The 27,370-nt window shown below is 38.3% G+C and overlaps 2 protein-coding genes across 4 annotated transcripts; both read right to left on the reverse strand.

Annotated features, from left to right (window-relative positions):
* Positions 1-1,634: 1,634 nt before the first annotated feature.
* tipin (timeless interacting protein) lies at positions 1,635-9,315 on the reverse strand. The gene is made up of 8 exons (XM_088413810.1): positions 9,238-9,315; positions 7,549-7,654; positions 7,328-7,421; positions 6,106-6,181; positions 5,912-6,034; positions 4,721-4,775; positions 3,317-3,520; positions 1,635-2,148 (listed from the first exon to the last, which is right to left on the reverse strand). Exons 2-8 carry the CDS (start codon positions 7,640-7,642, stop codon positions 1,913-1,915), a joined length of 882 nt encoding a protein of 293 aa, XP_088269936.1. The 5' UTR covers positions 7,643-7,654; positions 9,238-9,315; the 3' UTR covers positions 1,635-1,912.
* A 1,308-nt stretch (positions 9,316-10,623) lies between these two features.
* On the reverse strand, positions 10,624-25,609 carry LOC148425121 (lactase-like protein). Of its 3 annotated transcripts, none has more exons than XM_088413808.1 (14): positions 25,500-25,609; positions 24,882-25,044; positions 23,417-23,577; positions 22,671-22,758; positions 21,840-21,949; positions 21,591-21,719; positions 21,418-21,513; positions 18,466-18,520; positions 17,802-17,963; positions 16,979-17,253; positions 15,559-15,685; positions 15,277-15,476; positions 15,139-15,202; positions 10,624-10,909 (listed from the first exon to the last, which is right to left on the reverse strand). In XM_088413808.1, exons 2-14 carry the CDS (start codon positions 25,015-25,017, stop codon positions 10,794-10,796), a joined length of 1,719 nt encoding a protein of 572 aa, XP_088269934.1. In that variant the 5' UTR covers positions 25,018-25,044; positions 25,500-25,609; the 3' UTR covers positions 10,624-10,793. The 3 variants fall into 3 exon arrangements, with proteins under 3 accessions (XP_088269934.1, XP_088269933.1, XP_088269935.1); XM_088413807.1 differs by having other exon boundaries at positions 25,123-25,556; XM_088413809.1 differs by lacking the exon at positions 15,139-15,202 and having other exon boundaries at positions 25,123-25,556.
* Between the last annotated feature and the right edge of the window lie 1,761 nt (positions 25,610-27,370).

A 27,370-nucleotide genomic window follows, 5' to 3' on the forward strand; every position in this document is an offset into this window, starting at 1 on the left:
CTATTTCAACCATTTGTTCCGAAAAGTAAAAACATTTGCAGAGGTGGGCACCTTTCATTTTTTTGCTGGTCTGACAGTCATCAGTGCCCCGCCCCCTTACATCATCGTCCTTCCACCACTTTAAAAAAGCTCATATTTCATAAGAAATTCAATCACCAATTTTCTAAAGGTAAAATTTCATCATGTATATGCTTACACTGTGTTTAACCGTGAAAAGTTTAAAATAACCATGATACAGGTCCTTTGATGTTTTCATTCATGCATTAAAGCAGTCTTTGGCAAATAGTGGGGCAGGCCCTCTGAGGGTACAAGGCCTGAAGGAGGAACGGGCCTGAAGGTTAGCTCTTTAGGCTTAAAATGTAACATTTGTTGAAAGTTTATTCCTATTGATATTTTTCTTTCAATAATGTTAAGCTAAAATACAGTACTTAGACATTTTTTTTAAATAAATAAAGGAATATAAGAGTTTGAGCTTAAAGTAGTTCATTAGATGTTGCTACATTCTGTGTATGAGAGTGTGAGACTGTAAAGTGAACAAAACAGTATGGGGTGCAAGGGAGTGTAAGAATGGAATGTTTCAGAGCAAACGGTGCTAGTCGCGGGGACGAGATGACCCAGAGGCACCTGGTGGGAAACAACTACAAACAGGAGGAGTAAGCGAGCGATTCTGCAGGGGAAGAAAGACCAATGAGAGCAAGCTAAAGTTAACTGCAGTATACACATAGCCAATAAAATAATGCCAGGATGCCTTTGTTGATGTTCCATTTGCATATTGTGTAGTATAACTCATTGCTGGGCAACTCGGATGGAGAGTACGTCTGCTGGTGGCAACAGCGGCGTACAGGGCTGTATTGAGAGGGACCCGAGACCCAGGTGCTGTGTGTTAGGAATAAATCCACTCGTGTGTGAAAATGCCGGCTTCCTGATACCGTTCTATTGCAGAACGAGCGCGCAAATTGTTGGATGAGTGGCGGTTGGGTAAGGTCACAAATTGGAGTCAGATTACTAACTTGAGTTCATGTTGATTTAGAAATAAAATTCCAACATAAATAATGAACTTATTTTCAGGCACTGCGGCAAGTGGGGGGGGACACACACCCCTGGACTCATCAGTCTGCGACCTCGTAGAGCTAAAGACCTTTTCCACCAATTTCCACTCTTGTGCTCATGTTTTTGTTCATCACTACTGACTGTCCCTTTGAAATTTCTTAATCAGTTTTCCATAATTAATCACGATTAATTACAGTAACAACTTTATTTATTTTTTTATTACAGCTTAAGAAAAATATTGGGTTTCAAAGACCGCATTCGCCTTTTTCTCTGGATCCTTCATATGATTTTCCTCCTTAGCAATACAAACATGATTTTTCCAATCAAAGTCAAAGTCAAGTTTGTCATTTCTTCACGTGCTTAACATACAAAGGAATCGAAGTTGCGTTTCTCACTATCCTCTGCGATTTACATGTACAATAACAAAGGGCAGGTGCGCAAGACGAGACAATCCTTAAAACTAGATTCTTATCTCTAGTAATGTAATGTGCAGTATGTTAGATCTACTTTGCCTAGTGTTTCTAAACTAAAAACTAAATAAAAAAAACAGGTACGGCTAGAGTACCCGAAGACAAGACATAAAGTGAAACTCCACAGACGTCCATCTTTATTTGTCTTTGTTGCAAAGCGAACAGAGTTCAACTGCCACGGGGAATACATAGAACTTATTTAGGCTCTTTATAAAATTAAGCTACAAAGGGAGAAACAGGCAATTGGTAGATTTGCTTTTATAGTCACCTTTAAGCAAAAAGCACCTACAGCAGATTTTACATAAAGAAACATCTCTTAGTCACACGTATCGTCTGTAGCGTAATGTCAGTCAGTTGAATGTAATGATTTCAAACAAAATTGAGTAAAGTAGTTAACATTGTTCAGCATTATCTGCATCTTCGTGGATGCTGCTGGCTGGAGGTGCTGGCGGGCTCAAAACTTTCTCACCTAACAATGGTTCAACAACTGATTCTGAGGCCTTGATTGACAGGTGGGGGGTGCTGCTGCTGGCTGGCTCCTTGTCAGCATCATCTTGTCCTTTTGAATGGTTGACAACTGCCGTGTCCACGGTGACCTCTTGCGATGATGAGTCAATTGTTTGTGAGTCTGAAAGATCACATTTAAAAAAGAAAAAAACACCATAAGTCCCCAAATATAAGATGCACATTTTTCCCCAAATAATAGACAAAAGTCTTCTAAACGGTAACTTAAAAAAATCGTGGTTTTGGTTTTTTTTGGACATAATTTGAGGAAGATTGATCTGTTAGCCACATTAGTCAAGTTTTAACCCACAGATGTGAATTTTTATGTTGGGCGCATTCTTGCTTAAAATAATTACCCTTATAGGATGAGCTTAAGAAGGGGGACGTCAGTTGGGTGTTGCAGCTAACAGCAGCTTGTGTTAGCTGATGTTGTTTCGACATTATTTTCAATAAAAGAAGCAGGCAGACTGAACCAATGTCCGGGTCCATTGGTTCACAACAAGGGTTCACAATCAGGAATATTACTAAATATTACTGAATATTACTAAAATTGAAAGGATAACGTTGTCTTCAGCTGATTCAATTAAGATTGCACCGGTTCGAAAACACGGAAAGGTAATCCATTTGACTAGTTTATTAATTTCGTCTTTTGGCATGTACACACAAATCATAAACTTGGTGAAACACAGATGCTGCTCAACTTCCGGGTATTTATGGTATTAATGAACTCGAACCGCGTCACGAGGAAAAACAACAGCTTGGAGCGCATTCAACAATACACCGGAGCGGTGTTCACTGACTGCTCACAATGTGGGAAATCTGAAACGCGGGTAACGCCCAACAAATATATAATTTACAGATATGAACAAAAGAAAATATGAAGAGTTTACAAAAGATGAGATTTGTGCAGTTTTGCTATAGTTTTCATATCGTTGCCAGTGTTGCTGCATCTTAAACACAGTAACATAGAAAATACCAGAATTTGACCCCAAAATTAAGGGTGCGTGTTAGATTTGTACACAAACTCATTCATCATTGACACTGATGTTGTTACCTACAGTCGTGTGTTGTTACAGCTGGTGTGGCGCCACTGCCTCCAGCTGATGTTAATAGTCTTAACGCCCCTTATGAAATGCCAGAATTTGGGGGGAAAATGTGATCTCGACAGATAATTTCACAAACTCAAACTTCCTGTGACCTAAAACTGGAAGATTTACACCAACAATAAATCGACCCATTTATCGTCATTTTTTCGTTGGTTTGCTAATCAACTGAAATTGACACAGATTTACCCATTAGCTGCTGCTGGCGAGCAAGCCTCCTCTCCAGGGCCCGCTGTCTGTTTAATTCCATGCGTTGTTGCTGCTCATCTGTAAGGGAGGGGGCAGGCGCCGGGGTGGAGTGGATCGGCCCCTGCGAGTTGCTGGAGAGCCTTTGACTGATGAATGAATCAGAATCTCCCAAGCTGTCGGGTTCCGGAGGAGCCTCATCCTCACCTGAATACAGTAGATCAGGGGTGTCCAAACTTTTTGCAAGGTGGGCCAGATTTGGTGTGTTAAAAATGTAGGGGGGCCAACCTTGGCAGGCTTTCTTTACATATAACAGCAATTAATTTAAATACATTTCAGCGAGCCGTTCTGTGTTTAACATTTGCTTTTTTATTTTAATTTCAGCTATCTTAAGCATGTGTTTTGGTTCATTTGAAACCCGCATATCAAAAATGAATTGACATTAAATATTGAAATTGAATATTCACTTAACTTCACTTTTTTTTAACACTTTAACTTTTTTTGTAACAGTTACAACAGAAGTAATTGTACTTTTGGGTGCAAATTACATTTGAAACATAAAAAAATATCTCACCATGGCAGTTTAATATTTATATAATTTTTAAACACAATAACAGAGAAATAGAAGTAATAGTCATATCAACAAGTGCAGGGCTCATTTCAAATAAAATTGTAACTAGAAATGTTGATTGGATTTTTAAATGGATATTATTCTGGAGTGAAAACTTAAAAAAAAAAAAAAAAAAAAAAAAAAAACGTTTTCAGACTTATCGTAAATGAATGAAAAATGACTTGTCCGCATGAGTGTGATGGGTGAAACTGAGATTTGGAGTGTAGGACAAAGGCCAGGTGTGGCAGTAGTATGAATCCGCAAGATGTCATGTGAGAGTCCGATAGCCGTGCGCCATACATAACCGAGAATGTTTTCTCACACAAATCCGTCGAACCGAATAAGCTTAGCATTTTTTTTTACTAAATGCTGGAATCTCTCAAAAACTTGTCCTTATCCAGCTGTCAGTAAAAGTTGGCAATATAAAGCTGCTGGTGCTGACCGCAGCTCACTGTGTCACACTGCAGCTCAGCTTTCCTCCTTTTGTTGATCGTCGCCATTTTAGAAAATTAGGGGCTCATACAGTCAATTACTCATATACTAATTTGCTGTTCCTAATTGAGCCTATAGATAGCAGCATTTAGCACACGCAGGTAACGGCGCTGCTGCCCAATATATTCATTCTCCATGCGGGCCAGACGTGATTGATTTACTGACTGAGGCTGCGGGCTGGATGGAAATTGACCACGGGCCACATTTGGCCCCCGGGCCGGACTTGGGACATGTCAGCAGTAGATGGTATTTAGAAAAACACTCAGAAACAAGACGTTGTCATAAATATCCTTAAAAGCGCTTACCGGTAAAATCTTCATGTGTCAGTGGCATGTCCAGGCGAATCCTTTTGAGACAAGTCTGCCAGAGGACACACAAGCAAAGGAAATGGAATGTTTTGGGCACCCGTCCATAATTAGTTACATTACAATATTTGTGTGTCTGAAAAAACAGCACAAATAATTTTGTTTGTATTGTATTTCAAACCTTTTAAGATGATACAAAATCTTTTTTTTTTTTTTTTTGTATTTTAATCCCTTTATTACTTGGCTTCATTGCACAGTGATGAATTCTTTATGCTTTACGCAGAAACCGGTAGCGCAATTGCAAATCGATTTCGGTCGGCTAAGTTAGGGACGTACGTTTAAAAAATAGATGGTTTCGGTGGGGCGAACGTTAGCGGCTAGCCTACATCATTGTTATTGTGTTTAACGTACTGTTAAACATGAGTTTTCGTAAGCTTCATCTTGATACACAAAGACCACACTTATTTACAGACTAAAGCATTTGTACAGTACGGAGAAATTTTGTGTTAGCTTACCAAGTCATTGTCGCTAGTTGCGACCGGGCCCTCGCAGACAAGGATTGGAAACGCTGGCGAATCCAGCGTGGAAAGCGGCAGCATATCTTCTACGTACAAGATATTCCGCCACGAGTCTAACCTCGAGGTGGAAGAGGCATTCCTCAGTGAGGGAACGATCATTTTGCCTGCTTTGTTTTATGCCCACTCTCAATCCTCTGCGCGTTTTCTTTTCGCTAACTTCACGTTACTATGACTCCGCTCTAAATGGTTTGTCAAATTACTGGTGCTATTTGGCGAAGCGGACAGCTCTTGAGGTGTCGTGCACAAAGTGCACCTAACTCTTCTTGTTTTTATCTCAGATGATAATATTCAACTGTCCATATTCAACCTCTTGTCTGCTGCCGGTGCATGTAGATACTAATAACAGAAAGTAAGCATTTTGCCCCGGAATTTTCTCCTCCGATGTTGCTGAGTTTTTGGTGAATTTGGGACAAACAACACCACTTTTGGGTTAAAACTGCATTGTAATACATTGCTTTACTCTCGTCTGTACAGAGTAAAATATTACAATTTGTGTGTGTGCGTGCGTGTGGGTGTGTGTAAAATGCATTAAACTACCACTTCACAGCAAAAAGTAATGCATTAAAGTAATTACAATACTTTTGTAATGCATTACTCCCAACACTGGTCCTACCTGCACCTCCTTCTTGGCGCCCAGCTTCTCCACTCTGTCCATGAAATCCTCAAACTGAAGTTTGGGGAACAACCTGTGCGCCCAGTTTTCCATCTTCTGCATCAGCAGCCGTACGTCCTCTGCCTGATTCGATGAAATGTGCAGGAAACATGAAGCGCACAACATTTCTGTTCACAAATGGGATGTAGTTTTACCTCATGCCCTTTGCCTTTAAAATGGACATTGTCAAAAAGTGTGCGCAGAGCCGGGAGTCCTTTTTCAGATGTCAGCCTGAGGAGAAAACAATTAGCGCTGGGGCCATCATGATCACCACCAATATTTATCTACATATAAAGCCACATCTAAATAAACAGAAGTCCAGAGGCAGGCGCTTTGTCAGCACTGCCGGAATGCCTAACGAATGCCGGGAATGCTTAAAAAAAAATGTCGAAAATTTCATCAGTCAACGTAATCATCGGGATAAACATTATGTCATATGTGCGTCAGCCCGCCACGCCTCTTTTTCGCTTACTGAAATATAATTAAACTGACTCAGATGTTTACCTGCTATATAGTACAAACTGCAATCAGCCTGCAATCAATGTGACAATGGTCACCAAGCAGTGAAGAAATATGCTGAGTTGAGTGACTAGACTGTGTTAGTTCAATTCACTACTACTTCAAAGTCATTCACAGCTGACTTTACCGGAGATTTATTTGGAGTTGCTCCCTTTCTTTGTCCTGGTTTCAACCAAAACTCATGCTGTACACAATCTCACTGACCAAAAGTTAAAATGAATGTTGAGAATTAAGTGTTAAGAGATTTTTTGTGTGTTATTTTGTTTTTTAAATATGTTTTACATAAACCAATTGCTTGCTGATAAAAGCATTCTGGGATGTGTTTATGCTTTCAAGTGCAAGACAGACGTTTTTTAAGTCCCAAATTAAATAGGTTTTTTTTTTGTTTAATAAATTCAAACTCAGCTTTGTTATACTTGTAATGTATGTGACAAAACGAAATTAGACAAACATTAACTAAACTGTCTTATTTAGTTGTAGCGCAGGCAGTTATAAATGAGAACCAACATCCACCATTTGAGTGTCATGTAGAGCATGATAACGCCATTCAGTGGACATGATTGCTATTTGTGCTCTCGTCCCATCTGCATTCTCTTAAGATGTCGGTCAGTTGGCTTTGTTTTTGTGTTACACCGATATTACTGTGTTGTGTTTCAATTGCAGTGTAACTGTAAAACCATAGACCTTTAAGTGCAAGTACAAAAACAGTGAAACGAATCAGTATGAGTGCAGTCAGAAGTTGACCAGCACCTGATGAAAGGCGGACCAAAAAAAAATGTTTTTTTTAATTGTCAAGTGTCATCATCAAATGTCCCCCAAAATATACATTTTTTTTCAGTTTGTCAGGGTAGCAACAACCTGTTGGAGTCCAGCTTAGGCTGTGGTCTCTTTACGGATTTCCTTTTGGCAGCAGGAACCTCAGCAAGCTTGGACAACTCACCGGCATCATCATCTGCATGAAACAGAAATGATGAGTGACGGAGGGCATGTTCTTCTCTTATCAATCAAGCAAGCATGCTATCATTGTTTGTACTGTAAATGTGCCAGCATTTGGATATGACAAGTGTGTGTCTTCTCACCATTCCCATGAGGGTCTCCTTGATGGTCCGGGGATAGAGGTGGAGGGAGAGGAGAGAATGTCTCAAATCTGTCATTTTCAGGAGTTTTAACCATGATAACCAGCCCCTGTAGAAAATGTCAAATTTGTGTGAGCATAATTTTGCTTGTCAATATTTTCCATTTGGTTTTCTGTGTGAGGTGCTGAGGGGAAAAAAGCAGATTTTAAATTCCACTTACCCAGGTATTGTATGAGTATAAAAAAATGCAGTTTTTGTCAGCTTTTTACACGAATATCACTGACCCTGCAGATCTCTCTCTCTATCAAGGTAATTATAGAGAAAAGTAATCAAATTTTTAAAAAAAAAAGAAAAGAAAGTTTTTAAAAAATGAAACTGTATAAAACACTAAATACAGTCTTTGGGTTGTACAACCAACTAAATGTAACAATAATTCAGCAAAAAAAAAAGTCATTTGTTTTGATCTTTGTCAACTAATATCACACATGAGCTTTTAGGTTCATTTAACCCTTTACTGTGCACAGTGGCCGCTTTTGGCCAATTGCTACTATTAAGTCCTAAACAGGGAAGAAAATGCAGAACTGTTTTTACGATGTTAATATTTCTCGGTACAGCACTTTGGTCAGCTGTGGTTGTTCTAAAGTGCTTAACAAATAAAAGTTCGATTGGATTGGATTGGAACACCTGATTCAAATGATTAGGATTTTGTTCAAGGTTTAGCAGAGCTTGTTGATGAGCTAATGGTTTAAATCAGGTGTGTTAGGGAGAGAAAACATGAAGAACACCGGCCCGGAATTGCCCACTCTTGGCATGGAAGGTGTTTATTGGAGAGAATGACATCACAGAAGGTGCAAGTGTGAAAGTCACGGGCCGCCACTGACTAAACTCAAATTAATGTAAAAACTAAGAAAAACGATTAAAAAAATATATAAATATTATTAAAACTGTTTGAATAGAACATTCAGAAAACAATAAAACGAAGCTCAAGTAAGATGAAAAATGTAAAACCATTTCAACCCTGCAAATATTATAATGGACTAACTACCATAGTACAATTGTCATGTTTTGTTGTTGATTGGTGTTTGATTGTGTCCACCTGTGTTTACCACGTCCCCTGCCTCTTGTTCACTTTCTGTGTTACTTGATTTGTGTTGAGTCTATTTAGTTCCGTTTAGTTTCGCTTTTTTCCAGATCATTCTCTTGCCATGGCTTGGTTCCCCTGCATACTGTTTTTGTTAAATAAAAATGAACTCGAACGACAGGTTGTTGCCCCTGAACTTCCCTGCACTTGAGTCCACAATCTCCTCGTTATCTATCTCGCCCGCGTTCGTCCCAGCCGTGTCGCGTTGTGACAACAGCAAATGCGCAGTAGTAGCAGGTCGACCGTCAACTTCCGCCCCAACGTCAGCATGGCGGGAACCCAACCAGGTTATGAAGTTAAAGGCTAAAACCGCGTTACCGCTTCTCTGATCACCTAAAACTAAATTTCATACCACTTCGCTGTTCCAACCTACTTTCTTATCGTCACAATACAACTCTAGAGTGTCAACGTTAAATACTTTGCACTGCTACGTTCACGTCAAACGTAGATGTAAACCAAATGTAACGTTATATCACGCATTGATTGGAACTACAAACATGCAACGGATAACTTGCATGACAACACAAAGTTTGATTAAATATGTGCCTTACCGCCAAAAAGGTTGTCCAGTGAGCAACGCAGAAGATCACGCTTGCAACGCCGACATCAACTTCGGATACAAATTGTGTTTCATAGACGGATGTATAAGATTCCGCTTTCCGTAAGGAACAAAACGTCGATTTTGCCGCCATATTGGATGTGGACCAACAGCACGCCGCATCATTCATTTGTTGCTTGGCGACATTATATAGTTTCACAAACCTAGATCCTCTCGATTTCTTTAGTACTGTATTACATTTCACAGATAAAAGCATTTACATTCATTTAAATTTACGTGAAAATTTTCCGACTTTAAGGAATGAGGAGGGGTCTGTGAGGTCACCCTCTTTATGGAGAAAAATTGTGTTTTGTGCTCTATCAAAGAGGCTTGACCCCTGCATCCAGCTCAATGTTGAAACAATGCAATCAAGTTTTGGGACAATGGGAAAGTTTCCAAAACCGATTTTGAATGCCAAGCATCCCTGGAGAGGATTATGTCTTTGCTTTTTTCATTGTTCATTTTAGGCAATCTGCCGTAAAGGATGCCAGCATTGGGGAGTTGTTTTTTTTTTTTTTTGTATTTAACTTTGACTCGTTGTTCCTCCAGGTTTCAGTTACGGGGTACAAACCATAAATGTTTTCAGTACATTTTAATGGATACCATGGGTTGCCTTCCCTCATTAAAACCAGTTTGATTTTAATTGCCAGTGAAATTTTTTTTTATTTTCATTTTGCCTTCCACAGCCCTATGCTTTGGTGCATTTTTTTCTTGTTTTATAGTCACTGTTTGATATTCTGCAAATATTATTGTTGATCATCTTTCACTGACAGCGGCGATGAATGGCTGGTAGTGCTCATTAAAAAAAAAAGAGAGAGAGAAAAAAAGTAATACAAATCAACTCTCGACAAATTTTTACATTTACTTTTTTTACAGGGTTTATAAACTTTGCAGATTAGCCTGAACCAGAAAAAAAAACTTAAAGCACATCAAAGTGGCTGAGCTATGAAAAATGTCAATCCTTATTTCATCTAGAAACATTTTTCACACTGAACTGCTTGATGCTGATATTATATTAAATCAATAAAGAATAATAAATGTAAATTGATTTGGAAAATTAACACTCCATTATCTATTAACGCTCCATTATCTCAACAAGAATAAGGTATAAAACAGTATGCTGATTAATGTCTAAACATTCATCACATTCATCATTTATGTGATTTAGAAAAAAAATGTTGACTGCAGTTTAGAACTCCCGGACAACCTTTGACAATGAGGGCGCCACTGCACTACCTTGTGCAATAGATGCGCAATTATACTTCACACAGCAAAAGCAAAGCCTATTCTAAGAGTCTAGGTGCGATGTAGCTGTGAGCAGGTAGCGACTATGGTGATATTTCCTTTTCAATTCGAAGAGTTTATTCAAAACAGCATTATTAAGACAAACGTATCATATCGACACCTGTTGATCTTATAATAGTGTTTCTGAATCAATGTCAGATTGACCTAATTGATTTCTTCGTGACCACTTAGGTCCTATAAGGGGAAAGGAGATCTATGAGCGTCTCAGAAGCGTCTTCGCAGCAGGAACATGAGGAGGACTGCACTGAGAAGGATGCACAAAGTACACACAATGGGAACCACAATCTCTGTCACCATCTCCATGTGGCCTATCAGTGGATCTGAAAAACACAGTGGGGAGACTGAAATGTTATCATTTTTTTTAATCTAATCCTCTTAATTATCACCTTAACAAAAAGTGCTCTAATGACATGAACATAGCCTTTTATTTAATTGAACTGTTAATGTATTTAATTGGTTTTACCATCCAAATATGATAGATTACCATAAAATTAATCTAGATTAAGAGGAAAATGTAGACATCACAATGCATACATACTGTTAAATATTCAAAGTATATGTAATGGATAACTATCATATGGACGCAATTGGTTTGATTTGGAATGTGGTCTGATCAGTAGGTGGACAGATTAAGAATTTCACTGTGTGGTTGACAATAAATTCTTTGAATATGTGCTGACCATTTTTTGAAGTTGCTCTTGCATGTTTTAATAATATTCAACACAAATGGTCTTTAAATTTCTCTTTTACAAAAACCGTAATGCTCAGTGTAAACTGATACTGTACTATTTAAAAATTCCTTATACGTAAGTGCAGTGTTTTTGCAAGTAACTTCAAAACTGCAATTCATTACTTATCCCTTATTACCGTCTTTGTAAAGTAAGTAGTCACATTCTAATATTACTGTATTTGAAATGTAAGGCATTACAATACTATTGCATTACTTTTACATTACTCTCACCAACATACCTGGAAATATGAATTCAGCATTCTAAACGCTCATTACACATCCAGTGGAATGACCTTAAACTAAAGATAGGTAAACTTATATGCTCAAAATAAATATTATTGTTCCTTGGACTTGATGCCTAGATGGCTGGAAATGCACATTAAAAAACGTACAAATAAAACGACCCAAACAAAGTTCTCTGCATGCCAACAATACACCAGCGCCATCTCAAAGCAACCAAATGAACTGCATTCCTGTTATCAATTTCTTCAATTAGCCTTATAAATTTAAATAGTTCGGAGCATTTTTCCGGGCTATATATTATAATGCATTGTAACGTGCGTTACTGTAGTTTGTACTGAGTAAAATATTTATATATAATATTTTTGTGTGTAATGCCTTAAACTACCACATTACATCAAAAAGTAATGCATTACACCAATTACATTACTTTTGTAATGTATTACTCCACTAATGTGTAATTAATCCTGGATTAACTCTTTTTCAAGTAAAGTAATTCCACAGAAATACAGTTGAACGCCTCTACAATGACATCATATTTGCAGACAGAAAATGTTCACAACAGGGGACTTTTCACTTTAGCAAATATATGTCTCGGACATAAACAAAAACAAAAAAATTAAAAAAAAAGAAAGAAATTGACAAATCTACAATAAGCATTCATTTTCATAGTTACATCTATTTCTTGCATGTCTTTCACTTTGCTTCATCCATCACTTTGCTTCATTCATCTTTCATTTTCAAGTGTTAAGATTGGTTTAAGCTTGACACATTCGTAAACTTGCATCAAATGGCGTCATTTCGGCAACCACGCCTCTCCGCGCAGAATCTACATGAAGAGCTGTCTATGCAGAACAGTGGTTCTTAACCTTGTTGGAGGCTCCGAATCCCACCAGTTTCATATGCTCATTCACCAAACCCTTCTTTAATAAAAAATAAAATGTGATTTTTTTTTTTTTTTTTTTTTTTTACTGGTGCACAACATGAATTATGCATTAATATCACCTTGTTCAAATAACAAAACCAACACAGTGCATGGTAAGAAATCTCAGAGCAGGACGCTTTCAATGACTGTGCCCACTAACTGCAGACTAGACTGAGGGGTGGACCTCTGCGACGGTGGCTCCACCGAACCGACTGCAGAACATAGTTTCTGCAACGCCTTGCCTTCCGGAATTTATTTAGGAGCGGAGAACATGGCAGACGAACTACAGTATTGCTTATGGAAATACGCTGGTAAAAACACCTTCATGATTTGTCTGAAAATGAATAGCCTGACTTAAATACCATAACGACTCCTGGCGAGCACCATGTTGGGGAGAGATGAGGAGTCTGTTTAAAAATGCTTGGAAGACTTGAGATCGTTTGAATCTACTGGGATTCTTTACCTCTGTTATAGAGTAGTGTTGTTTGTATGCTACAGAGTCCATTTACTGCCACCTATAGGGAGAAGATTGTCTGAATGTATGGCGTTATATTTGTGCCACAATTGTAAGCGCGCAAAAAAACCATTTTGAGCGCAGAAAATAAAATTGAGCGAGTGAAAACATTTTGAGCGCAGAAAAAAAAATATTGAAAAGAACTTCCTTGCTCAAAATTCCTTTTTGCTCGCTTGCGATAGCACTCTCTCGCTCAACATCTCACTCTCGCTCGCGATACTCCTCCCTCTCTCGCTCAACATCGCGTTTGCTCAACATCAAGCTCTCGCTCGCTCAAGTTGTCCTCTGCGTGCACTCAGTTCTGCTCACACGTTACGTTTGTGCCACAAAACTAGCCAATCAGAGCTTGTAAATGCACACTGATGGACATTTTAGTATCCAATGAGATTGCTTGTTGTGTGATTGATTATGTATCTAAAACATACTGTTGGTTATTCAAGAAACCATTCATTTGCAAGTTTTTGAAATTTCCAATCATTTAATTTATTCCTTGTTCATTAAAAGCGGTTTAAATCTTACACCCTGTCCCTTTAAAGTGCTGCAAAACGCGTGCCGGCGTGTCAAGTATAAACCAAGGTAGGCTTTTGCTGCAGGCTTGTTTTCGCTGTAGAGAATTTCATTTCATTTCATTTCAATTTCAAAAACCATTTCGTATTATGCAACAGCGGGGTTTTTCATTGTATGAGGAAGTAAGAAAGAGGGAAAGGCTTCAATGCATGGATTTTTTTTTCACAACGGAGTATTTTTTTGCACATGCGTGTTTCGTTGTAGAGGACTTTCACTGTATGTCACAGTCCACCACTTATCCAGCTCATTCTCTGCCTCACCTCACCTGCTCAACTCCCCTGCCAACCAGCACCAAACACCAACAGCTGCTACTAATCTCCTGCTCATTATATGACCCGGTCTCTTCATTCCAGACCTCACCAGATTGTCTCAATGCACGATGCTGAGCTTTCCAGCACTCAACATTGTCTGCTTTCCCGTGTTCTGACCCAGCTTGTGGTCGACCATCTGCCAGCCCGCTGACTATCTCTGCTTGCCCGTGTTCTGATCCTGTCTGTGCCCAACCATCCACCAACCCGCCGATTAAACAATTTTGCCTGTATACCGATCCAGCTTGTTCCCGACTCCCTGCCTCTTGCCGACTTCCCCCGGTAGTGACGGCCCACCCGAAGCGATTCGCCCCTGTCACCCTTCAAGCCCGGTATCTGCTTATAAATAAGGAGACAATAACTCAACTCACCTGTCTTCACGTGCTTGAGTCCACCATCTTGTCCCCGTGTCAGAAATATGTATACAACAGATGCTTTTCTGATTCCATTATGATCACAATTGGGAGTTTCAGGTCAATATTCAACAGTGTTGGGAGCATTACAAAAGTAAAGTAATTATTGTAATGCATCACGTTTTGCTGTAACACAGTAGTGTAAGGCATTACACACACACACACACGCACACACACATACGAACACAAAACAAGTACTGTATTATTTTACTCGATACAAATGACAGTAACGCACGTTACAATGCAATGCTAATTATTTGTACATTTTTATTTTACATTTCCAGGCATCATTTTGTAACTTTACTTAAGTTGAGTTTAAGGTTTTTCCACTGGATGTGTAATGATCGTAATGAGCTACATTTAGAATGCCAAATCCATATTTCCAGGTAAGTTGGTAAGAGTAATGTAAAAGTATATGCAATAGAAGTGTAATGCCTTACATTTCAAATTCAGTAATATTATAATGTAAATAATTAATTTGGAATGAAAGTGATCAATAATGAATTACTGTACTGTTTTGAAGTCACTTGCCCAACACTGATATTCAAATATAGAATGCCACTTTGTTTGGCGTGGTGGGCAAATCAGATAAGTTTGGTGGGAGAATAGTGTAGATCTGTGATTTCAACACTTGTACCTAAACTTCATCATGAAGTGTCCAAGTATTTTGCATTCTCGAATGTTCCTGACCTCCCTGGGATTTTCTTCTAGTCGGAAGGCCAAAGCAAACAAATAAATAAATAAACAAAAACAAAAAAAATCCCTGTGACATAGCAAAGTAAAAATCTTGCGTTTGGTTCCATTTAGATGATCAGTCTCTGCTGTAAGAGTGCTGTACCGTATTGTGCTTACATGCAGCCAGGTGCTGGTTACTGGAGGAACATGTCTCTATTGCTTTCCTCTTCCAAATCTCTACCTGTAGGAACCCAAAAACTAGTGCATGGTCTAGTTCAATATGGATCTTAAAATGTGTTTTGTGTTGCAGTTTACCTCTCTTTGACTAGGAAACCCATTGGAGATGATTATGCTTTTGTAGTACTGGACTGAAGATTTTGGGTACCGCGGTTTATTTTTGTTCCTGAAGTCTACATAGTAGAGGCCAAATCTCTCGGAGTAGCCTTCATCCCACTCAAAGTTATCCAGCAGAGACCAAGCAGTGTAGCCCTTCACGTCGACCCCATCCTTTACAGCTGCAACACAACTCAAAAGAACAAAGTTGACAGGAATGTTGGGTTACTTTAAATTATGACATTTTCAGTGTACCGGTCTTACCTTTAAGCAGCTCGTTGATGTAGTCTTTGAAGTACTGCACCCTCCACTCATCACAGAGGTCCGTGCATAGCATCTTTTCAGACACACCGTTTTCTGTTACATAGATCATTGGATTTCCATACTGAGTCTGTGGGAGGGATTTCCAAATGTGTGAGACATGATTTTCTTTTGATATTCATCACCGTATGAAGCATTTGTCCTTAACTTGGGTTTATGTTACTTGGGTTAATGTTTTGTCCCATTTTGTGTCCTACTACATACAGTGGTCTACCGTATAACTCAGAGTAGAAGTCGACCCCCCCTCGGCCCCCCCTTTTTTTTTTTACTTCAATTTGGGTGAATCTTACAAAAACGTGTGGGTAAGTTTACCCCAGACTTTAGTTGTTATATAGATTATGGCTGTCGAATTGTAACACATGGTGTGCATTATAATAATGACAAAATTACAGAACTTTCAGACGCATTTCTTCATCCTATATCGAAAAATTTATATTCGATGGAGGGTGAAACAAGTGCAAGGCAATGTACGCGTGCGGGAAGACGCAACTGATGCAACAATAAAATTACTCATAGTTTCACTGCTTTACTTTTTTAACACCGCTGAAGATTAGTTTTTCGAAAAGCCCCCCCATTTAACTCGCGGGCATCCTCTCCTTCGTGCTCGTCAATTGTTCAAACATCCTCCTTACTCTTCCACGAGTAGTCATCTTCAGACCCATCCAATTTGTTAGCAATGTGGAAGAGATGATTTGCTAATCATCTTATTTGGGATATCATGCCAAGCTTTCTTTACTCAAGTGACGACTGTTGTGACATCAGAACGTGGAAGGTTGCCCTTTGCTGTTTCCTCCTACCTGCCAACATCCATGCCGGTTTGTTCAAGCATACATCCAAGTGCGGAAGGAGACATGTCAAGCTGTACTTTCTTTCATAATGCATAAAAGGCCACCGAAAAAATGATCCCCGTTCTGGGCAAATGCTTTCAAACGGATGCATACTTGATCAAATTAATATACCGGTGTGTATGTGTGTGTATCCATATACACAATATATATTATATATATATATATATATATATATATATATATATATATATATATATATATATATATATAGAGAGAGAGAGAGAGAGAGAGAGAGAGAGATTTTTTTTAAGCCTTGCTAATGATATGATAGTACTTATTTTGCATTTGAATTAATGTTATTCAAACACAGAGATGTGGAAATAAATGGGTCTACAGTTGGTTATGCAGTTATAATATACACCCTTAATATGGCTGTTGAAAATGAGGAAAAAAATCTCGACTTACTTTTAAAAAAATGTAATCTCATAAGGAAAGTTTCAATTTGAGTTACTTAAAATATTGCCATACCATTAATGAATGGTCTGTGATGCATTTTTTTCTCCAATTTTGTGTACCTTGACAAAGTTCAACAAGCGTCTGAAGCCCCAGGGAACAGAATAGAGCCATTCCGAGCCAGGGTCGGGCCAATCTGGGTCAACCAGCTCCGCCAGGTCCCGATCTGCAAAGTAGCTGTCTCCAATGCTTGATGGATAATTTTTGTGTGTGACGTAGCGGGTCGTGAAGTGGCCGAGGCCCAGGAAGTCACAGGTTCCCTTGATGTAACTCTTTTCCTGCGCCGAGAATACGGGTAGCCGCGAAGCTCCGAGGCCCTGTTGACCACTCTTCCTACCTGATGGTGGGAAGATCGTGTAAATATTATAGTAAGTTTAAACTTTCAACTTTAAGAGTTTCACAAAATTACAAACCCTAATACCAATTGTGTGCCGTATAAAATGGAAATACAAGCAGAATACAATGCTTTGCCAACATTTTCAGTCTACTGTACATTCAGTTGAAAACAAAATGAGGGGGGCCCCAGTGACCTACGTCCAGGAAAAGGAAAACTAGGTCCAATAATTTTTCTCATCATGAAGGTCTATGTTCTATGCCTCTATTGTCGTGGCGGCTGACCGGAGTTGTGGCCGTAAGGTAGTCGGTGCGTTTTATTTTGGGCAATAGTAAAAAAGAATAATACATTAGAAATTGTTGTTTTAATGTTGTATAAATGTATACCATGATTTAATTGGTCAAAAAAAAATTAGGAATAGCTTTTCCTCTATGCGGCCCGCAAGCTTAAATGAGTTTGACACCCCTGGTCTTAAAGAAGGTGAAACACTTAAAAAAAAAAAAAAAAAAAAAAAACACTTCAATAAGCTGCAATACATGGCCAAGACATACCAATGTACTCTTTCATAACCTGAGGGTAGTCTCCACTGAAGATGGGTGTGGCAAACCATCCCAGGTAGAACTGGATGTATCGCTCAGCCGATTCAATGTCCTTCTGGTTGCTAGTGTCCACCGGTTCACCCCAGTCAGCTGTCAGCGATATGCCAACTAGACCTGAACGCACACATTTAGTAAAAATTGGTTCCTCCAATATCATCATTTCTCAGGAAACCAGAAGAAAAATATGATGTTGCGTCAATAACAGTGCGCTCTCAAAGAGACCAAGCCATTTTCAAATTGAGTAGCTTTCAATTGATCGGTTATTTTTAAACCGATCTATGTACAGAAAGTCTACTTGTTCATTCAACTCATTCAAGGCCAGGGACGTACTTTCACGTTTTTTTTTTTTTTTTTTTTTTTTAACAGTCCAGACATTAAATCCCAAATACTTTAAGTATTAAATCAAGACTTAAGTATATTAAGGACATTAAATCCCAGATACTTACGTATTAAATCGATTCTCAGGTATCTAAGATTGAATGTTTGGACTCTTAAAAAACGTCCCTAAAATTGAATGAGTTAAAAACAAAATGACCGAGTTTGGACATGGGAGGTTTCTGCCTCCCAATAACAATGATGGGACCCTCATGAGACGTCTGTTTTCCTTTATCTATACCTTTCTGTTTACTTCTCCATTCCATGTCGTATGAGTGCCAAACCTTCGCATGTGCCTGTGGTAAAACAAATAGAAATAATATTCAGATCCATGTGTCTAACTATTTACTCACAGTCAAATGCTCTTGTTGCTACTGGTTACCATGTTAAACCTTCCATACACCGTACAATTATGACACTTTTGTGTTTTTATGTTTTTTTTTTTCCCCATTATATTTGGAGGTTTTCTTTGTGTGTGTATCTGCTTTGTTTCAGGATTTTATTGATTATACCCTATAGTTTTATAGTTTATGTTTTAGATAACTAAATTATTATAGTTTCTATCCTTTTTTTCAAAAACAGGACATTTCAAATTATGGTGCAGTAAATACAGACATAAAATGACTATAATAGTTTTGGTTTGTAACATGCCATAAAATGGGCACAAATGTTGATCATTAAAAAAAAAAATCATTACCAAAGTAAAAACAGATGGTTGCAAATGTCTTAAATGGAACGAAACCAAATCTAATCAATCAATCTGTTGTCGTAGAGGACGACAGAATTTTGAGAATATTAAATGTTCAGAAGTTAAAAATCTTTGAATTTGAACAGTTTCAAATCAAACACATTTTCTAAATTAATAATTAATTATCAAAATGTGTATCGATTAGCTTTATAATGAATCAGTTTCCCCAAATATAGGACGCACTTTTTTTTTTTTTTTTTCCCAAAAATGAACGCCAAAAGTAAGGGTGTGTCCTGTAAGGGTAAGGTTGTTTTTTTTCTGTCAGCTACATAAACTGAGTTTTGACGCACCAATGTGCATTTTTATATCGGCCGTATTCTAACTAATAATAATTACTGTAACGCAGTGCTTCTCAAATTCTGGGGCGCCAGATATTAGCAGGGGGTGCGCAGATGATCCCAGGGAAAAGGCTTTGTTTTTGTCATGTGAAGTGTAGTTGCAATTGAATAAGAATTTTCTTTCTTTTTTTTTTTTTTTTTTAAGTTTCAGGCACTTTGATGCACTTTATAATTTTGTTGTTGAATGTTGATTTATATTGATTTTTTCTTTTGTTTTTTTTCTAATGTTGAAATGGATACAAGGTTTCGGTATACTTATACAAATTTCATAGATAATAATCTTATTTAGAATCATCTCTTGGAATGGGGGGGAGGTGCTAAAAGTTTTCCCTTTCCTAGGGGGTCTTGGCAAAATATACAGTAGGCCCCCATGTTACGAGATTAATCCATTCCACCGTTGGGCTCGTAAGGCGAATTCACCATATGGCGGGCAATCCAAACCTATGTTAAATAGCTAATAGAACCCCAGGTAAAAACATAAACATTGTACATACATATTAAAAATTGGTACCAAAAAGTATAATAAGCGCGACGTACATATGATATACATTTATACAATCAAAAAACATAAATAAAAAATATTGAAAGGATTTATTTACCTTTGAGTGGCACTTGTTATCTAATAAGGGTTATCTCCAGCATTGTTTCCATTAAATCATCTGCTCACTTCTCTCTTTAACATCATTAGCAATCTTGGAACCCATGGCTAACTCTTTTCAACTTTGAATGAAGCAGTAAAATGCATTATAAATACGGTTTTGTAACCACTCACAATCGAACAAAGCTTTACCTTCCGCCATTATGAAACGAGTGAGCCCAACCAATAGCAGACCAGCATCTCCGTGAGCAGACGCCAACCAATAGCAGACCAGCATTGTCGTCACACGTTGTATGTAAGCAGTTAGAAGGCAATAGTAAATAAGTGCAATTACCTAAAACCGCCTGCAGATGGAGACAAAACAATACAAATATAGCCAAGCCGCTAGGGTCATGACAATTGTTTTTGTCGCAAAACCGGGAAAATACCATAAAGAGGGGACGAAAAAACTCAGTATTCCACCTCGCAACATGAAAAAAATGTTGCGGAGGTCCACTGCAATTGAGAAGCACTGCTGTAATTGAACGAGCTAGAGGTCAGACTGTCAGCAACAAAGTGTCTGTTGCAGCAAATGGGAGCTTGTGTTGGCTGAGTTAGCTGTGTCGACATTATTTTCAGTAAAAGAAGTGAGCAGGCTGTACCACCATCAGAGTCCATCCTTGTTCACACACAAGAATTATACTAAAACGAAGAGGATCATGCAAAAGTTAGGATGTTTCCATCTGATTCAATTTGGAGTGTACCGCTTAGAGAACACCGAAAGGTATTCCATTTGACTCATTCATTAATTGCGGTCTTGTGGCATATACTGCACACACAATCATTAACTTGGTGGAACACGGATGCTGGTCAACTTTGGATATTTATGGTAAAATGAATTCCAACAGCGGCACGAGGAAAAGAAAAAACAACTGCTTTGAGGCATTTAATATTACAGTCGCGAGGCATTCACTGACTGCTCACAATGTGGGAAATTTGAGATATAATTAACTTAACTCGCAACAAATATATAACTTACAGATATTAACACAAAAAAATAGGAAAGGTCTACAAAAGGTGAGATGTGTTCTGTTTTGCTATAGTTTTTACATTGTTGCCAAAGTGCTGGCGCATCTTATAAACGGTAACATAGAAAACACCAGAATTTGACCCCAAAATTAAGGCTCTTAATCACAGGTACATAGTGTATTTGTGGAATTACAGTAATCAATTTGTCATTGCACCTCTAATGTGCAGTAATGCTATAATCAAACAAACATTTATCATTTCAAAACAAATGAAAAAATATACAATTTCACTTGAAGGAATGACTGAAATTAGGACATACTATACTGACTCGTGTTTTCGTTCAAGTACATATAAACAAATGAGCTTGGATTATATGAAATGAATTTAGCTCTGTATAGAATCTCGGTCATCAAAGATGAAGAATTCTATTTGGGCGCTGATTTTGAGGATACTGGAGGAAAACGGACTTGGCAAAGACACAAACACTTTAGGTTGTCCTACCTTGATTATATTGTGTGCAGCTCTATAAGCTCCTGTTCCTTTCATCTTCAAACCCGGTGCATGTTCCCCTGTTTCATAGCCTTCCACAGCAATCGACTGGAAACACAAATGCTTCCACAACAATTCTATTTCCATGAAAGTGAAGGCACCGTTTCGTTCATTGACTTACATACCCAGGGATTGTTGAACGTGATCCAAAACTTCACTCGGCTGCCGAATCTTTCGAAGCATAAATTGGCAAAGTCGTTGAAGTAGTTGACCATGCTGACGTTCTGCCAGCCACCAAATTTTTCTTGTAACACCTGCAAGGTTGTACCATAAAACCATATCAGGTTTTTTTTTGTTTGTTTGTTTTGTATTTTAATGGTTGTTACCATATTTCCATATTTTCAAAAAATAAACTTTTTGGGAGGGTTGTTCACCTGTGGCAAATCCCAATGAAACAAAGTAACAATGGGAGTGATCTTATTTTCCAGCAACAAGTTGATCAGGTCATTGTAATAATTAATTCCTTTTTCATTAACGTATTCACCTAAAACAGATTCATACAATCACATCGATTAAGGTTTATTCGTTACATGTATTATACATTTAAAAACATACAAAAAAAACATATATTTTGACAAATTCAATACAATTTTCTGTGAAGATGTTCCATAAAATTGCACTTTATATAGCTGTTGATCCATGGTCTACCTATTACCAAAATCTTTTGTTAAACTAAATGACTGTCAGAATAATTGGAAAAATAGTGATTATACATGTGCTACAATCAATGAAGAAATGCTTTGCTGTGAGAAGGATGCCATGAGAAAACCCGCTGTCTAAAACTTTGCAGAGGGAAGGCCAACTCAGGCTCTAGGGCAGACAGATATTACTTCACTTGTTTTTTACAAAATATTTTGCAGATTGTCTTGACACACAGTTAGTTTTATCACACATGTACTCACCTTTAACTCACACGCACACACATAGGAGGACAAGCAAACCGGGTTTCGGACATGTTTTTTTGTTCTCCCCGGAGTAACTTGGGAGCTCTGAATCAAATAAAAATGAGCAGGAAAAAAAAGGCCTTTCCTCCTTTTTTTGGGTACAGTTTCTTCCAAATGTCTAACAGGTAAAACTGACAACGACTTTGCGGAACGTTTTAATTTGGTTGGAATTTTCTCCTGTAGTCACCCTTTTTAATATCCGAACAATTGTATCAGCACTTTTTTTGTGTAATCCTTCCGCCAAATTGCTATTTCCATTACCTTTGAGTCCGCTCGGTAAAATTCTTGGCCAGGAGATGGAGAAACGATAATGATTCAGCTTCATCGCTTTCATTAGCTGAATGTCATCCTTAAAAGCAAATGGGATACAATAGTCAAATGTCACATGGTTCAAAAAAACTTTTTAGAAAAAAATACTGCATTAAGGGCTCTATTTTTTAGGATAGCACATCTGTAGCAAGGTACGCATGTTTTTGGATACAACATTGTGATTTTTGCACACATTTGTTTGCACAAGGCTCGCTGTGCATTTCCCACTTTAGCCACCTTAGCATAATGAGTGTTGTTGGAGATACAACGAGCTGACTAACTATTTGGTGGCAGTAAGATGATCTAAGGTCGGCTCAGACCACATCTATGTGCCAGCAGAAGATAGAAAGGTGGTCTAACACGATCTTGGTGAATTTGATCAGGGTACAGGCACAGATACTGAGCTCAGCCATGGATTCCCAGGTAACAGTTTGTCCTTAGCCCAAGTGAGGTACAGTAAGGTATATATTTTACAAGCAGTGGAAGGAAATTGGTGCTTTCATCGTTATTTGTTACATTATATTAACTATCATTGTTGCAACACCCATTTGAACGATGAAGGTATAAAACCACTGGAGAACAAAATTGTTAAAGTGTAGACATACATACATACAGTACAGTAAATATTATAGAGGAGAACTTTCAAGTTATTTGGAGTCTTTCTGGAGTCTCACCATCATTCTTGGGGGTTTTCTCACCTTAAATTTGTAGAATCCATCACATGAGGAATCGCCAGTCTCATTTTGGAATATTTTCCCCTTTTTATGGGAAAATGCGTCCCATATGCTCATTCCTTTGCCATCTACATTCCAAGCTCCCTCGGTCTGATAAGCAGAACTGCCTGCCCCCCAGGTGAAACCTGTGGAGAAAACCAGGCTTATTCAAGTTATTCAAGTTATTGAATATTATTCAAGTTATTCTTCCTTGTTGTCATGTGTGGTTGGAGTTTGTTGTTTTCTTTGGGTTTTGTTCATGTTCCTAAGCTTCAAGTTTTGTTTCCCCCTGCATCTCCTTTTGCTGTCGGTGTTTGATCTTGTCTACCTGCCTGTTTACCTACCCTCCTTCTCATCCAATTAACTTCCCCTGCCTTTCGTCTCTCCCCCAGCTGTGTAGTGTCTTCTCGTTAAGTGTGTAAGTCTATTTAAGATCCCAGTTTGCATTCGCTTCTTGTCGGGTCATTGTTTATTTTCCGCGCTGCCTGGTCCTTGTCGTACGCCCCCCCCCCGGTCTCTTGCCTTGCGTTTCCTTGTATCATCCTTCCCGTGCTGCCTCCCGTTCCTTGTTGCCCCAGTAAATTGAGTTTTGCGTTTTTTGGTTGTACTGTACTTTGTATTTTTGGGTCCTTTGCAACCCTGCTTTCGTTTGTTATTAAATATCCTCTTTTGAGCCTCATCCCAGTCTGTCCTGCATCCTTTTGGTTCCACCTTTCCCATGTCCCACCTGCCTCAAGCCACCATGCCCAAACGTGACACTTGTAGGTTAGTTTTCATCAAATCTAATGATTATCAATGTGTTGTTTATTTTTCTGTTTTTCCCGCTTTCAGTGAGAGGTTTCTATAATGAGATTTTGTTATATACTTTCTATTCTCAACCAGAACACTGTTCATTTCAAACTTTACTTGATAGCCTACGTTTTATTTTGAAGCATTTACTGACTTCCTGTGAAAGGAATCATATACTGTATTAGGTTATCATTGTTTATTTCTTGTCTAGAATAGTGTGCATTGCTATCCGTCTATGCAGTTCATTATATATATATATATATATATATATATATATATATATATATATATATATATATATATATATATATACAGTATATTATATCTATATATATATATATATACAGTATATTATATCTATATATATTATATCTCTATCGGCCCCTCTCCTATGCGAGAGTGAAATAGTTTGGCAGAGAAGTAAAATTTTTCAATTAAGTTATGTAGCTTAAATATTGCAAGATATTTTGCTGAGCTATTCAAATCCCCTCATTATAACATAGTTTTGCAAATGTCCAATTTAACTACAATGTTTTCATTTTTTAAATGGCCTCAATCAACTACGGCATTTCAAATATTGTTTCCATCAAGCGACCCCCAACTCCTTAGGGTTTTTTTTTTTATCAATAAAGGTTGTTTTTCAAACACTTTGCATCCTTACCTGCCGGGAAGGTTCCATAATAGAAGGGCGTTCTTTCAGTCTTTGTCCAGTCAAAGTCCTCCATGGCTAACATACACAGCACCAGCGCAAACATGTGGTACAACCTCAGAAGGCACCACCGCATCGTGATGATCATTTCGGAGCCTCCCGTCTTCGATCAAACCTGCAGTAGAGAACAACCGCAATAAAACTTTGCATTTGTTCCTGAAAAGGCTCAAATGAGGAAAAGAGTTGAACTCACAAGTGTCAGATGTCCAGATGTTGAATATAAGCATTTTACTCAAACCTTAAATCTCAAAAATCATATTTTTTTTGGGGGGGGGAAGTCCTGGCTGTGAGTCTAGATTCATTTAAGCCAACTGTGAGACATTCTAACACAAAACCCTATGAGAGACAGGAAATAGGATAGCTTGTCCAGCACTGCCAGCACCAGAGACATATCTCGTAGCTGTAGCTTGAAAATGCCAAAATGTAGCTACAAACAAAAAGTAGGCAAATTTCCTTGAGTCCACCTGCTGTTGGCTGTGCTGTATCTCTCCCTATAGCGTCCTCTTGGTTAATGTGTCCCCCAGGCTGATCCGCCTACATTCACAAGCACATATACTGTACGTGTCTGACCTGCTGCTTGTCCTGCATTGCACACTGCGGGACAGTGCTCCAAAGCAAAGGAAACCTCTCCTATCTTCTGGGCTGGTTGAATGGGCACCACTGACAAAACACAGTGTCCTGGATGCTTCCAGGACAATTACTGCTTTCATCAGCTCACATACAGCACACGTGTACTCGCGTGCACAAAAACACACAAATCTAGACACACGAGCACATGCACTCACACACACACACACTCACAGATCCATTTGAAATCAGTGAAGTGTGAAAGTCTGCTGTGGCCAACAGATCTTTTGGAACCAGTTGATTTTGCCACTGCAAGCAAAGTTAATGCAAGTTTTGATTCTTAATGTACAACAAAACATACCAGCTCTTATTGTTGTTGTATTGTGTTGTGAGGTTAGTATTGATTCCAACTGTGAAAGTAAAAGTCGACACATTGATTTTCTTGGTAAAAGTCACTTTTGTTAAACAAATCTGCCTGCTACACTTTTTTCACTCCCCTAAAGCAAATTCCAGCAGTAGTGTGACATAATGTTAGAATAATTGTACATAGGTTATTCCGTATTTGTTTTTTGTTTTTTTTGCTATCATATATTGGGAGATTAGTATGAATGGATGTTCCCATTATCGTTGTTTGTGAAGAAGGTGTGAGGAAAGTGTGATGCATTTCCAGCAGCTGTAAAAAAGAAACGGGCGCTGCAACCTGACTAAAAGAGCGGAACATCATGGGGTCTCTTTTAATGTTTCAAGGAAAGAAAATAGCAGCATAGACTCGTAAACTGCATCTTCCACTATCCTAAACTGATTGTTTACATTGTTGTCAGATGTCTCACCCAATCCTTTGGGGCAGCAATGGCTTTTGTACCTAGGACCACCCCAAATGAATAAATGAAGAGCAGGAAAGCTGTGTGACCAGACCGGAAGGAGATCTGAAAAGGTCACGTTCTTGTCCGCTTTCCTCGCCAGAAAGAGAACCTAGTTGTCTTCCTTCCTGTTTGTTGTTTATTAAATGTTCTAGGTTACCTGAACCTAACACATAATATGGAGACTGTGTTGGCCATATTTTAAAGTGGTAAAAATAAATACATATTCAGCATTTACTTTTTTTGTCTGCTTCAACCTGAGTTTGTGAGGAGGCTTCAATAATAATAATAATTAAAAAAAAAAAAACGAACTGCAACAAATATAACTTCTGTACGGCGCAGTGTGATAGTGTAAACAGATCACTTTAAATCAATTTGCCTATGCCAGTGCTTCTCAAACGGGGGTCCGCGAAACCCCAGGGGTCCGTGACCTGACTACATGAGGTCTGTGAAATTTAATATATTTTTAAAAATGGAATAATTTTGTTATTCGGCAAATAGACCCATGTAATCCACGTAATCATAAAAGAGCTGGATTATTTAGTCACTAAATATTTGGCAGCAATCTGTTTAGGGAAAATTGACACAGTTTGTTATGGGGAGGCATGAAATTTGCATTTCTTAAACTTCAGTATAGCTGAAAAGTAACAAACATTCTTGTTGTCAAATTGAATATATTGGTGAAAAAAATATTCTTTGCATATCGGTCCATATCCTCCTCAACCCCACGTGAATCACAACAGCAGCATATTTGTTGTTGTATCTTTTTTGCCAGGGTGTGTGTGCGTGTGTGTTTGTATGCATCTGTGTTGTTTTTGTGATTGCATTTTTTTGTTGTTTTGATCTGTTTGAGTTTTGTTTGAAGCTGTTTTAAAATTTTTACACTTTTGCAATTGTAATTTTGCTCCTATTTCTCGTGATTGCATCATTTTTTGCTGCGAGTTTTTAATGCATGTGCCTCATTCCAGTGATTTTAGCATATTGCGGGGGTGCAGTCTTTGGCTCGTCTGTTAT

This window comes from Hippichthys cyanospilos, chromosome 4, assembly GCF_059441005.1.
Source record: "Hippichthys cyanospilos isolate Australia breed blue-spotted pipefish chromosome 4, RoL_Hcya_1.0, whole genome shotgun sequence".
Classification (NCBI taxonomy): domain Eukaryota; kingdom Metazoa; phylum Chordata; class Actinopteri; order Syngnathiformes; family Syngnathidae; genus Hippichthys; species Hippichthys cyanospilos.